Source organism: Ursus americanus, chromosome 26, assembly GCF_024610735.1.
Source record: "Ursus americanus isolate L20-20 chromosome 26, mUrsAme1.1.p, whole genome shotgun sequence".
NCBI classification, from domain to species: domain Eukaryota; kingdom Metazoa; phylum Chordata; class Mammalia; order Carnivora; family Ursidae; genus Ursus; species Ursus americanus.
This window is the reverse complement of record NC_142152.1, coordinates 15,062,944-15,075,791: the sequence shown is the minus strand read 5'-3', so window position 1 is coordinate 15,075,791 and position 12,848 is coordinate 15,062,944. Positions and strand designations below refer to the sequence as shown.

Genomic DNA, 12,848 nt, shown 5'->3' with positions numbered 1-12,848 from the left:
AGGACCCTGGGATCATGCCCTGAGCCGAAGGCAGACGCTTAACGACTGAGCCAACAAGGCACCCCATCCTACCCCATTCTTGTTGCATTTTATGACAAATCATTGGTTGAAGATAGGTTGGAATAAATTTATTGCTTTTCTTTTTCTAAAGAGGGATATTTTGAGTTGAACTCATTTTAACTTGTTGCTTCTTCTTTCAAAATACTGCTTGTCTTGTCTGGGTGTGTAGTGGTGGCCATTTCTCTGAAGAGTGGGGATAGTGACATCTCCATTATCAAGATCAGAGTTCAGAAAGCAAGTCAAAATTGAGGCAGTCTTCCTGCAGTTCTCCAAGAGGGGATGTATTGATGACAGGAAAAAGGCATTTCAGGCATTGTTGGTAGAGAGGAACTCTGAGTCCTTTCTGCTAATGGACGTGGGGCTATAAAAAGTGCCATACTACTGTATGGTGACTAACATAATATAATAAAAAAACATTAAAAAAATAAAATTAGTATATCCACAAAAAAATAAATAAATTGATTAAATTATTATTTAAAAAAAAGTGCCATATTGTGTGGTTGGCTTTTTGTTGAACCTCTGGTAATCTGCCTTCTCTCCACCTCGTTTTCCCCCTGACCCCACTCTCCCTTCTTTTCCTGCTTCCTCTCCCCCCAAATTCCAAAATGGAACCATGTTTCTCAAAGTGGTTTGAAAGTCACTTGCATCAGAATTAATTGGGGTTGTTAAATTCAGATTCCTGGGCCCACTTCCCAGATTGAATTAGAATATCTGGGGGTGGATCCAGAGAATCCACATTTTTAAAGAGTCCAGATGATTTCTCAGGCACATTACACTTGGAACCTTGAACTACAGCATCTTTGACATAATCTTTATATCTTGACTGTGAGGGCAAACTGCTTCTAAGTTTTTTCTTCCTAATGAACTAGATCATCCTTACCATTCTCATCTGGAAGAGCCAGCTGTAGAACCCCTGCTGAGAAATCAGGGTTAGCATAGTTCACTCTCTGGATTTCAGGTATCATTCTGCCCTCTGGAAGGAATTGAATTTTGTGCCCAAACATGAAGTATTCCGTTTTAGCAGCTGCTGCTCTTTAGATAGCACCCCTGAACACTGTAGGAGCGAGTTCTCCATACCTACCCTCTGCGTGAGAGAAAAGAGTTCCCTGCCCAGCAGCCCAGGCAAGAGAAGTTCGTGACTCTCCTAGAGCCCACAGACAGACCTCTGTGGAGTGGCTAGAATGCTGACAAAGGTCAGGGGCCTCCGGTGGGGGTGGGATGGGCCTAATGCCTGTCCTGGGCAGACTTCTACAGGTCTGACTAGAATCAGCACAGGAAATTCCTGTTAACCCATGGAAAGGGCGTTTGCCAGAGGCGCCAGCTTTCCTGTCAGGGATGCCTGAGCTGATGCAAACCCCTGCTGCTGTTGCTGGTGGGGCTGGCCAAGTTTCTTTTTGTTGAGTCTTGTTTCCACCCCCAACTCCTCTTCAGTCCTACAGATGGTGGTTTATTTGTACACTCCATGCAGATGTTGGATTGAAAGCCGCTCATTGTTTTTGAACTCAGTGTTTAGATAACACCACATGCCTGTGGCAGCTAGGGCACCCTGTAAAGGAAATGCCTGTACTCTAACAGCCCCGTCTTTCATGCTCCGTATGTGAGTGAGCGTGGCCTCTGTTTAGGACCATTATACAAACATTTCTCTGCAGAGATATTATGACTTGGGTTCTGCAGGGCTACTAGCCTTCTCCTTGATGTTTGGAGTACTAGGGTCTGTTTCCTAGTCTTTTCTCTTTTCGTTCATTTCAATCCTAAAAGGATGAAAGCCTCTTTTGCCCCAAGGCTGTGTCCTCTCGGAGCTGCAGTATTAGAGCATTCCTCCCTCTAGTGAGAAGACTGCTCTGGAAAACACAGCACGGACTCGGGCTAGTGTGGGTACGGAGGGTTTTGATGACTAGGCTAGGTTGGCAGCTGCCTTTGCACATGGTTCCAGGGGCTCCTTTTCCCATGGGATTTCTCCTTTCTGGTCCCCTTAATCTTACCCATCACTGTCATGCCAAAAAAAGAAAATGTGTTGTTTTCATTCAATATTAAATCTCTTCTGGAGTATATAGCTCTTTAAGTTTTCACTTGGTAAAATGCTATTAAAACTTCTTCCTTAAAAATGTTCAGATAAATCTGCCAGGCTCTAATTTAGGTCTCTCAAGGCCCATTCCAGCTCTCTGATTCCCTAGAATTTATAAACGTTTTTTTCCTAAAACTACTAGGACTATTTTCTTTCCAGGACAACAATGTGTGAGGCAAAATGAGTTTGTAGTTTTGAAGTGAAATGAATTTCTGTACCATCCCCAATGTATATATACTTAACCTCACTTTCCTACCAGTAATTCAGTGCCCCAAGAATTGAACCCAGAATACAAAAGAAGTTGGTTATGATATGGTCAGTGAGTAGTTCATTCCTTCATAATAAAATAGAGTCTAGCTAATCAAGGATACCAGTTACTGAAAGATATACACGCAGATACACACCCTTTTTTACTTAGTACTATATAATTGGTAATGTTCACGGCCATCCTGGTGCACTGTAAAATTGAAAGTATCTTCTGAGTCATCAAAAGAAATTATTTGGAACCATACTGTGAGTTTCTTTTTAATGTTAGGAATATTATGGGACTGCAGAAGAATAGTAGATGAACCAGAGCATATCACTTTCCCTAGTGAAGCTACATAAATATATTAACTGAAGTACGTATCAGCTTGTTGGGAATTGTACAGGAAAACAAGTCATCTTGCTTTTCTAATTGTTACACTACTTGCCGTGCATTTAAATTGGATTTTTTTGTTTAATATTTACTTTCTAGTTATGCCATATAGACTATAAAGTTTCTGTGAACAGATTAAAAATTCTGTAATAAAATGATTTTTTAAAAGATTTTATTTATTCATTTGAGAGAGAGAGTGTACGAGAGCACGTGGCGGGAGGGGCAGAGGAACAAGCAGACTCCCCTCTGAGCAGGGAGCCTGACAAGGGGCTTGATCCCAGGACCCCAGGATCATGACCTGAGCTGAAGTCAGACGCTTAACAGGCTGAGCCCTCTGGGCGCCCCAGTAATAAAATGATTATTGTTAAAAAAAAAATCCATAATAAAACAGTAAAGTATCTGTTTTTCTTGCTGATGTGCTTTGTATCTCTAATACAAGGATAAATATGTCCCTTAAATCTCATCCATGATTAGCCAGTTAGAGTGAACACGACTTACCTCGCAGGGACTTGGTGAGTATCCACTTGATTATGTAGTTAGCTTAGGCAAATGAAATAACTCATCATTTTCATATGTCTCTTCTTTCGTGATGCTTTTGTTCTTTATTTCCTGTAAATTTACTGGTAATTCACCTTTTGGAGATTGAAAAGAGAACTGATAGGTTAACTTGCTCTAATGAAATCCAGGAGCCACTCTTACCCCATTGTTACCTTCTAGCCTACTGAATAGAAATACCTTTCAGATGTACAAGCCTGACAGGAGATTCTGGACACATTTTGGGAAGAAGTAAATGTGGTCATTTTGCAGACTCTTGTCCAGCCTGCCTCATGCCCAATCCCTCTGCTTCCTGCCTTCCAGTTCTCTCCTGCGCTATGGTGGCAACCTATCCCTCCAGAGTGCCATGAGCGTGCGATTCAACAGCAACGGCACCCAGCTCCTGGCTCTGAGGCGTCGCCTGCCCCCTGTACTCTATGACATCCACTCCCGCCTGCCTGTGTTCCAGTTTGACAATCAGGGTTACTTCAACTCTTGCACCATGAAAAGTTGCTGCTTTGCAGGGGATCGTGACCAGGTAGGTGCCCTCTGTCTCCTGCATCCCACATTCATGCTTTCCTCTCTTGTTGCTCCTTCTGTGCTGGTCTCTATTTTCTTTAGCATCATGTCAGGTAGAAACAATTGAGGCACAGGTGTCTGTGGACATTCTAACATAATAGTGAGTTTCTTCATCAGAGCTGCCATTAAGTAATATGAGGCACACACCATGAACCAAGGCTGGCCACAGTATAGTTCTGAGCAACCTAGCTTTGCCAGGTTTGTGAACAGACTTTAAGGTTCTAAGAATGTGTCATTTCAAAAGAAAGGAGGGAGTCCATGGAAAATCAGCCTGCCAAAAAAAGAGAGATTTTGTGTGTGTGTGTGTGTATCAGTAAAACACAATGATGAATGAAACACCCTAAGTACCATCCAAGAGACACATATCCTGAATGGCCCCTTGGGATGGCATCTTTTTTTTGGATGAGATGGGCTGAGCAGCTTTGTTTGAGAGGAAGCCAGATGCTGACTCTTTTACTTTTTATTGCCAGCATCACATCTGGGAAGGAGAACCCAAGCTGTGTTTCCAGCCTTTTCACAGTCTCACTGGGAATTGAGATACTGATGTGGACTTAGAGCTGCAGTTTAAAAACATGCTTGGCATTCTTGCACCTGTCTTGGCCATAGACGTTCTGAAGTGGGTGTCAGTGAGTGGACCAGTTAGACTGATCTCAGTAATCAAGCTGAGTAAAGACAAATATAAAGAAGCATTGGTCAAATAAACAAATAGATTTTTTTTTTCCTTCTCAAACAGAACAAATCTTGTGCTATTTCACATCTAGATTGGAAGGAGAGAGACCTTAGTCTCTTGCTAGTGCTTCATGTTCTCTTTGGGCTCATCATCATCTTTAACATATAACTCTCACATGCTGTACTCACCTCTTTAGAGTTATTTGTGGGCAAGGAACATAAAAGAAACAGTTCTTGGGGAACGTGTGAAGACCCTGCTCTTTGAAGGCAGAACCTAGGGGTTTTCTTCCTAGACTGCAATTGCTACATGCTCCCCAACGTCAGAGCTTAAAGACTAGTATATGAAGTAGGAGCCCGATAAATGCTTGTTGAATTGAGTTAAATGTTAAAGAAACTGAAAATATCTTTTAAGTTATCTAGACTAGGGATGTTCCTTTTGTAAACAGAGAATATACATCTGAATTGAGAATTTATGTTGAAGGCAGAGTCCTAGGGCCTACTTAGCTGTGATCCACACGGGAAACACTAGGTGGCCTCAGTTTTATAATCAATGTCTCCTTGAAGAGGCCATAATGCCTGAATGACTTCGTGTTTACAGGCTGTTTGTTTCTTGGGTGGGAAGAAGCAGTTTCTAGACGTGATCAGGCTCACAACAGAACAGATCGTTGTACTCTTCAGATTGGTTGACTTAGCTTCACTTAGATGTGGGAATGACAACCAAACCTCTCCCTCCCTTTCTCCCTTCCTTCCTTTCTTCTTGCCTTTCTTCCTTGCCTTCCTTGCTTCCTTGATTTTCCATCATCTGTCACTTTCTTGTGCATGTGATTCTTATTTCAATGACCAATAAAAAGCAAGCACTAAATGTAATGGTTTATTAGGCTTTATTACTGGAAACACAGGGGCTGAGAGAAAGGTGAAAGATGTAAAGGAAAATAGATGTTAATTTTCTTTCAGTTCCTGTCTGCATGGAGCCCTTAAAAGACCCTGAATATAGGCCGCTAGCCAATATGTAGAACACCCAGCCCATGGTTTCTCTACCTGTGTAATATCAACTTTTTGGCTGAATAATTCTTTGTTTCGCAGGGTTCTCTTATGCATTACAGGATAGTTAGTAGCATCCCTGGCTGGTCCCTGCTGGATGCCAGTGATGTCTCCCTAGTCTTCCCCCAGACAACCAAAAATGTCTCTAGACAGGGGGAAATTGCCCCTGATTGAGAACCTCTGACCTGGATTATAATACCCATTTTTCCCAGATACACTGGGGCAGGTATTGCCACAGACAGACCCAGAGTAGGTATTTTGTGATTGTCCTGGTTATGTACATTGAAAAGATGGAGTTGTTTTTGTCTTTAAGGTTATATGTAATGATGAAAACATTGAATGGCTTTTGATTTTTTTTCTATTTGGATTTGACAAATTTATTATTTGTGTGTGTTTTTTTAAATATTTAAGTAATCTCTATACCCAACATGGGTCTTGAACTCATGACCCTGAGATCAAGAGTCATGCTCTTGAAACTGAATCAGCCAGGTGCCCCTTATGTGTGATTTTTTTATCCTATGGGAAAAGTCTATGGGTACTGTATCCTCTCTGACAAACTAGATTGCTTTTTGGTTGGGATATGTGGTTTTCTATGAAGGAGGATGCAGAGTCATTGAATCTAACTTTGGATCCATTTCAGAGGTAAAGTCTTTCAAGTTTGTTCGTAGTCCTTGTAGAGATTATCAGAAGTGTATAACCTAGGGAATAGGAAGTACAGAGATTTTATGTTAGGCTATTTTGTTCACTCCTTCGGGACTAAGAAATGAAATGTGGCTAATTATCATTGCCTTGTCTCCACACAGTAAGAGCACAATATTTGTTGAAGTGAATCTTGAATACTTTGGTCAATGTGTGGTTTTTAGCTTTTGAGGCCTAAAGCTTCTCTATAAATCAGAATTGAGAAGTACCATTTTTTCCCGCTCAACTTCCAGGGGCTTTATGAGGATGAATTAAGTAATAGATTTTCAGTGAGACTAATCTACTGAGCTTATACTTTCTAAGTGCTGTCCAGGAGGCCAAACTTACTGTCTCATTGCTAGAACATGTATCTCAGAGGTGATTTATAGGCTCTGACTTTCCACACTCAGAGCTAAAGCAGCAGCTGCCGCGGTTACAGTATGATCTGCAGCACTGACATGTATATTCTTTGACTAGTCCAGACAGGATCGTTTTTGCTGCTTTCAAATTCCAAAGCCTACTCTTTCCTTATATTGGTCTTTATATTTGCTCTTGTTCTTGTATGCTTCGAGAACGCCCATAGCTGGAGGCCCTGTGCTCTGGAACTCTTCATTTAGTCATAGGCTGGGTAACCATCCCAGAGAGGCATCTGAGAGTTTCCATAATAGGAATGAACATGGTCAAGAAAGACACTAAGTGATCTATCTGAGACAGTCTTCTGGCTTTTAATTATAGTGAGATTAGTCTTTCCACACAAATGGACCCCAGTACTGTGCCAGAGAGCCTGTACTTCCTTTTAGACTATCCTAGGTTCACTAGGTACTTCTTCAGTCTCAAAATGAAATTAACATTTCAAGAAATTGGACTGAGGGAATAGAGTGTGAAATAGGCTGAGCCTACTTTGTGTTTCCCCTATGCTCAGCCCCACCGTTGTAGATGAATTCTAATTATAGAGCTATTACAGATGATTTTATATAACCTTCCTTTTCTAGATGAGAAAACTGAGGCTCAGAGCTGTTGGGGACGTAAGTCAAGACGTATACTTGTTTGCAGGGGCGCCTGTGTGGCTCAGTCGTTAAGCATCAGCCTTAGGCTCAGGGCATGATCCCAAGGTCCTGGGCTCGAGCCACGCATCGGGGGTGGAGCCTGGGAGGAGCCTGCTTCTTCCTCTCCCACTGCCCCTGCTTGTGTTCCCTCTCCTGCTGGCTGTCTCTCTCTCTATCAAATAAATGAATGAAATCTTTAAAAAAAAAAACAAAAAAAACACATATACATGTTTGCAGCTGAGCCAGGACTAGAACACAAGTTTTTGAGATCTCAGTAGAGCCCTTTTCTTTTTCTTTTTAAGATTTTATTTTTAAGTAATCTCTGTACCCAATGGGGCCGGGTGGGAGGCTCAAACTCACAACCACGAGATCCAGAGTCATGTTACGGCCCTTTTCACTCTACAACTTGATGCCAGCAGAAGCAAGGCTAGCAGCAAAAATGAGTGAATTGAGTTAGAAGTCATCAGTGGGGGTGGTGGCGACTGGGGCCCATGATAGAGATCCCACGCCATCTAAACATGAATGAATCCCATCTAAATGAAGCTTTGACTCAGCTTCAGCTCATCATTGCCATGAGGGTCTCTGGGTTTTTTCAAGGGAAGCCAAAAATCAAGATTTTAGTGTAAAATCTCCTGATTTTTTTAAATACCACAGCAGATTAATACCTTATTGTATGGGTAAAATAAATCTGTACATCATACCTATTCTGCATTAGAAGCCACCAGTTTGAAACCTCCGTGCTTCAGCAGGATATTTTTCTCTTGTGTTTAGTTTCTTGGTCTGTCGCTAATTCATAGGTGAGTGGAGACAGGCTTCTTTTTCCTGTCTCCTGCTGGACCCTTACTTCATGCCTCCCTTTCCACCCATCTTTACAGTAAAAAGCAGATATTTACTGAGCATCTGCTGTGTGCCAGATGCTGTGGTAGACACATGACCACCACTCCCCGCTCAGTGGGGACTCAGCTTCTCCCTCTCCCTCTGCCCCTCCCCCCTGCTCATGCTCACGCTCTCTCTCTCTCAAATAAATAAAACCTTTAAAAAAGAAAAAAGATACATGACTGCCAGATAATAACCTCTTTGAAATTTTCTCTTTTTTTCCTTGTATTTTTTTTTTAGTTTAAAGTAATCTCTACACCCAATGCGGGGTTCGAACTCCTGACCCTGAGATCAGGAGTTGCACATTCTTCTGACTGAGCCAGCCAGGGGCCCCAAGATTTTCATTGAAAGCCCTCTATACAATCTCTCTTCCCTACTTTTGGCCAAAAATATGTAGTTTGTTTATTTCTAGTACAATCTTTTAATTATTCAAGTTTAGTAACTTCTGCCATCAGATAAGGTGGCATAAGTGACATCAGATTGGCTGAACATCAACAGAAACAATTAGCCCAAATACGGCCTTGAACTTTTTTTTTTTTTTTAAACCAGCCCACCTTCTAGTCTTAAAGTATGGTGAGGAATCTTGCAGCCGGGGCGCCTGGGTGGCTCAGTCATTTAAGCATCTGACTTCGGCTCAGGTCATGATCTTGGGGTCCTGGGTTTGAGCCCCATGTCAGGCTCCCTGCTCAGCAGGGAGTCTACTTCTCCCTCTCCCTCTGCCTGTCTCCCCCTCTTGTGCTCTCTCTCTCTCTGAAATAAATAAAATCTTAAAAAAAAAAAAAGTCTTACAGTAAAATAGCACTCCTTCCTCTGGAGGCTGCCTGAATCCAAGGGCACTCCTTGCTATCACCATCGCACTTGGATTTTTTGTTTTTCCTTTTCTCCCTGAAGCCTGACTGGGTACATTCTGTCTCCCAAGCTTCACACTCCCCTCCACATACTCAGTGAGCCAGTCTCTTAACAGGGTTAAAAAAGAAGGCCAATTTTCCACCTGCTAGCTCTTCTGGCACACACTTGTAAGGCAGCACTCGGCTTTTGTTCTCTTTCTTTCGCAATTCCTTAAATGGTTCTTGCCCTACATTGTGAAAGTCCAGCAGAGCTCAGGCTTCTGGGAAGTAAGTCTTTCAGGCTAACAGGTATAGGTAGCCTGGAAATGGACAATGTGGTAATTTTTTTTCTTTTTTTAGATTTTATTTATTTATTTGTCAGAGAGAGAGTGAGAGAGTGAGCGCACAAGCAGGGGGAGCGGTGGGCAGAGGGAGAAGCAGGCTCCCCACTGAGCAGGGAGCCCGACACAAGGCTCGATCCCTGGACCCTGGGATCCTGACCTGAGCCGAAGGCAGATGCTTAACCCACTGAGCCACCCAGGCCGCCTTGGTGTGGTAATTTTTAAATCTTTTTTTGCTTTGGTCTTACCTAAAGCCTGGCCTTATAGTTCCTACCCCTTGCTGAAAATGGGATGGGAAAGGAAAGGGAAAGTATGATAAATATTTTCTCGAAAGGGCTGAGCATTGGAGTGTCTGAACACTTGGATCACTTACACAGGCCTTTTTTTTTAAACTTGATAGATGTCAGGGTCCCCAAAATGGTGAGAATGAAATCATCCTAACTCATCCCCTGGAGAGAAGAGCTGACTTATTCCCTGTGAGTCCAACAAAATGGCCTTGAATACGTGGCCTGGCCTCAGACATTACATCATCACTCAGCCTTTCTGTGTTGACATTATATGAGTATAGCGGAGGTGCAGGCATCCACCAGTAAGTGTGCTCCGGGCCAGTGAAGCATGTAAAGTTATAACTTTGCTGTTTTTATAACTCCATGTACCTCTGATGAAGCTCATGGCGGGTGTGGCATTCCATATGTTCTCCTTTATCTGAAATAAAGGCATACTCTTGGGGTCCATCCTTTGACCTGCTTTGTGCAACTTGAGGCTAATATTTTCTTCTCCTCATCTTTCTTTTCTGTCTTGTATATTTTTAGCCCTTTAGCTTCTGAAGCACTTTCATTTCATGTTGAATCCTCCCAGTGACAGATTTCACCCCAATGCAAAGCTGAGGACTATAGTGTTTGAAACAGCAGATGTCATCGGTCATAGAAGGAGGACTAGACTCAGTCTCTTGCTTGTGATTGTGCTCTCCTCTCTTCCTCATAGACATGCTGCCACCTGGGTTCTACAGAGCAAGTGTTGGTAGCATCTTCCATGGGCTAATGAGGAAGAGGAATTCCTTCTTGTATATATTATTTAGGTGAATTATTTAGAGGTTTTTATTTTATAGAGAGGAGGTAGCATGAAAATAGCTTATTAAATCAGCCATGTATAACTCTTTTGGAATCTTGAACCTTTTTGAAAATCTAAAAGCTATGAACACTTATTTCAGGAAAATGGACATACACACATCATTTTGCATGTAAAATTAAAGAGTTTATGGAATTGCTGAAACCTAGAGGTTTTAGGTGTTAGAAATCCCGAAATAAGTTTTTACCCATGGATTAGCTCTTTTAGTTCATTTACTGATGCATTTTTAGAGCTTTAAAGCTTGAAAGGTTCTGGACTATAGCAGGCCTGCTAGATATGGTCTGGTTTATAAGTATTTAGCTGAGAAGGAATGCAGGTGAGCTGATTTCTTCGTAGGAACAAAAGGAATTGATAGGATCTAGTGACACATCATGACAGTTCTCCTTTAATGTACAGTTCCTGGCTTGGAGGCTGGACTCTACTAGGAGATTGCTGGTAGATATTCATGAAGGGAACAGAGTATAACCTTTCCTGCTCTACTTGCCCTATCTTCCTTAGAAATTTTACTTTCAGTACCTTTGCCTCTCTTTCAGGTGTCTTCAGACTTTGGAGAAAAAGGAAAGTAAAATTTCTTACTCTGAGTGGTAGGAGACCCCTGCTTGAATGAAGAGTGTAAATACTCACATGCAAACTGAAATGAATGATGCCATCTCTCCACTGCCCAGGCCCCCATGCAGCAACCGAGGCCCACAGAGTAGAGATCAGTGCTGAAGGCCATTGGGTTGATTGCCCGTCATCTTGCCCAGTTTTCCAAAAGAGTTTTGCCAAATAAAAATTCATCTTTAAGTAATGCAGGCTACTTTGTTACAAGCAGCTGTTGGAGATTTAGAGCATTTTTACATTTCTTCCCTACTGATTATTTGACTATTATTGGCTGTCTTTATGGAACACTTCTTTATTAATAGAATTTTTCCTACTTGGCTATTTTAATAAACCAAGGAATTCCAGAGGCCTAATGGAGCCGAAATGGCAAGTGGTCCAAAGAAGCAAGAGTCATGTAACTTTACATGAGCAAAAAATAGTGATAGTCTTATGGGTATGCATATTTGTATTCTTTGGTTGGGAGGCAAGGGAATTCCATTTCTCCTACCACAAATTAGATAAAATAAACCTATGGCTTTGGCCATTTCCAAAGCAAAATTGCTCTGATTGATTTGGATGGCATTTGTGGCAGGTACTGGGTGTAAATGATAACAAATATTATATACCAATTGCAAACCTTTTTCTGGAAATCATCTTCGAAAGAGTACATCATGAAATTGTTCAATCACATTTTTTTCCCTTTCTGACAAAAGGTCAGGGAGAAGTAAGATTTAAATAGCAGTCTCTCTGCTGTTACTGATCTAGGCTAGAAGAGCCATCTGGTTTTTCTGTCCTAGTCAATACAGTTAATTAGACGGGCATGCCATTTACTAGAGACTAGTTAATCAATTACTCTCGAAGGAGCCTTGAAGAAAACTGTGTAAGGTGATCAGTACTCAGTGAATAGTAACTGATTGATATGTTCCCTTCGTTATCAGCAGATGTATAGAAATATCACATGCTGTGCAAACACACAGGCACACACACATACATACACATACACTTAGAAATGGAGCAGAAAGAGATTTTTCTATTAGCAAAAGGCCTGTTAAGACATTAATGGGTTATTCTTGGAGCATATCGGGTGATGGCCTATCCCTCCTGCTGTGTAGAACATTTTCCTCTTTTTAATGTGGATTTTGGGTGGGAAGAAGGGGGCAGTGTTTGTTTATATCTATGTTTCTAAGCCCTGTGAGGCCTTAGAATATTGTTGGTAGGGTTATCTGTAACATGTTTAAATAAAGGTGTTAGGGAAAGAGAAATAATTGCTTTGCTAGAAGATGGCTAATAAATTTGGGTTTGGTTTTTTTTGTTTTGTGTTTTGTTTTTTGTTTTTCTATTTTCTTCTAAGAAGCTTCTGTTTAGTAGTCAGTTTTGCCGTGGCAGGCCAGTCCATGCTTAGGTCCCTCTTTGAACCTTCAAGTTACTAAAAATTTCTTGTGACTTGGGTGACTCTATAAAGGTGGTGTCTGTATTTAGAGGTATGGACTTCTCTGGGTATTCAGCTAACAAAATGCCTTTGCAGATAGAAAAAGGTCTTGCTCAGAGCTTGTGTAATTGGAGAATGTAAGAGGTGAAAGGGGCAGGAGTTCCTGGAGGGGACGCTGGGCATTGCAGCAGCCTACCAGAGAGTAGGAAGTGTTAGGTGAATGGCTATTTTCTATAAAGGTTAATGGATTGACAAGAATACGTGGGCAAATGAGACAGTGACAGAGTGCTAATGCAGTCATCTTTTTTTCGTTTGATGATGGTGGTTCCTTAAAAATCTATTGAGAAGAACAGCTG

The 12,848-nt window shown here is 41.6% G+C and overlaps 1 protein-coding gene across 3 annotated transcripts in view; it reads left to right on the top strand.

Annotated features, from left to right (window-relative positions):
* DCAF5 (DDB1 and CUL4 associated factor 5) overlaps positions 1-12,848 on the top strand; it is a 91,694-nt gene that overhangs the window by 45,562 nt on the left and 33,284 nt on the right. For all 3 annotated transcript variants that reach the window (XM_045807960.2, XM_045807959.2, XM_045807961.2), the window contains exon 6: positions 3,621-3,834. In XM_045807960.2, the coding sequence (XP_045663916.1) occupies positions 3,621-3,834 (214 nt within the window). The remainder of the gene's footprint in view (positions 1-3,620; positions 3,835-12,848) is intronic.